Raw genomic sequence first — 600 nt, forward strand, 5'->3', positions numbered from 1 at the left:
GCATTTACACAACAAACTTTTTGTTTTCTTATTATCAGTGTAAAATATTTATAACATATGATACCTGATTTATTTTCTGAAATATTTGCAGATTTTTCCACCATCCAGACTTGATGCTGTCACCCAGTAAAAACAAGACAGAACCAGATGTCACCAGAAGGAGGTCTCCTTGTTCTCTGACTGAACAGATTAATGGAGGCAGAAAATCACCATTTCTTCAAACCAACCAATCAATTGTCCACAAGAGATTGTCATATTCTCTAAGTGATGGTTCATCAGGAACAGGAAGTACTGTGGATGCCCCTCTTGGAGGGAACTGGAGGTTGGTTTTTATAGATGTGAATGTGTTATTTATTAGGTTGCATTATGACTGCCTGGGCTCCTGGTTTTGCAGGTGTGCATCTCCTCCAGAGTGTGAACAGATTCTGCCTCAGGTCAGACTCCAGGAGGAGAGTTCTACCCAGAAGGAGGCAAGTCAGAGAGAGGGATCCAGCCCTCTGACGCCCATGATGAAGGCCCTGATAGAGCTAGAAGAGACCAAAGCTACAGAAAGCCGAGCACCTTGTAAGGACCATAAACATTCACTTTTCTGTTGCTGTT

At 42.5% G+C, this 600-nt stretch overlaps 1 protein-coding gene across 1 annotated transcript in view; it reads left to right on the forward strand.

Moving 5' to 3' along the window:
- The window catches only part of LOC106533875 (M-phase phosphoprotein 9), a gene marked incomplete in the record, with an annotated part of 56,930 nt that overhangs the window by 32,664 nt on the left and 23,666 nt on the right, over positions 1–600 (forward strand). The window contains 2 exon segments of the mRNA XM_014030335.1: positions 92–322; positions 395–564. Of these exon segments, the coding sequence (XP_013885789.1) occupies positions 92–322; positions 395–564 (401 nt within the window).

This window comes from Austrofundulus limnaeus, unplaced genomic scaffold (assembly GCF_001266775.1).
Source record: "Austrofundulus limnaeus strain Quisiro unplaced genomic scaffold, Austrofundulus_limnaeus-1.0 Scaffold1042, whole genome shotgun sequence".
Lineage (NCBI taxonomy): Eukaryota > Metazoa > Chordata > Actinopteri > Cyprinodontiformes > Rivulidae > Austrofundulus > Austrofundulus limnaeus.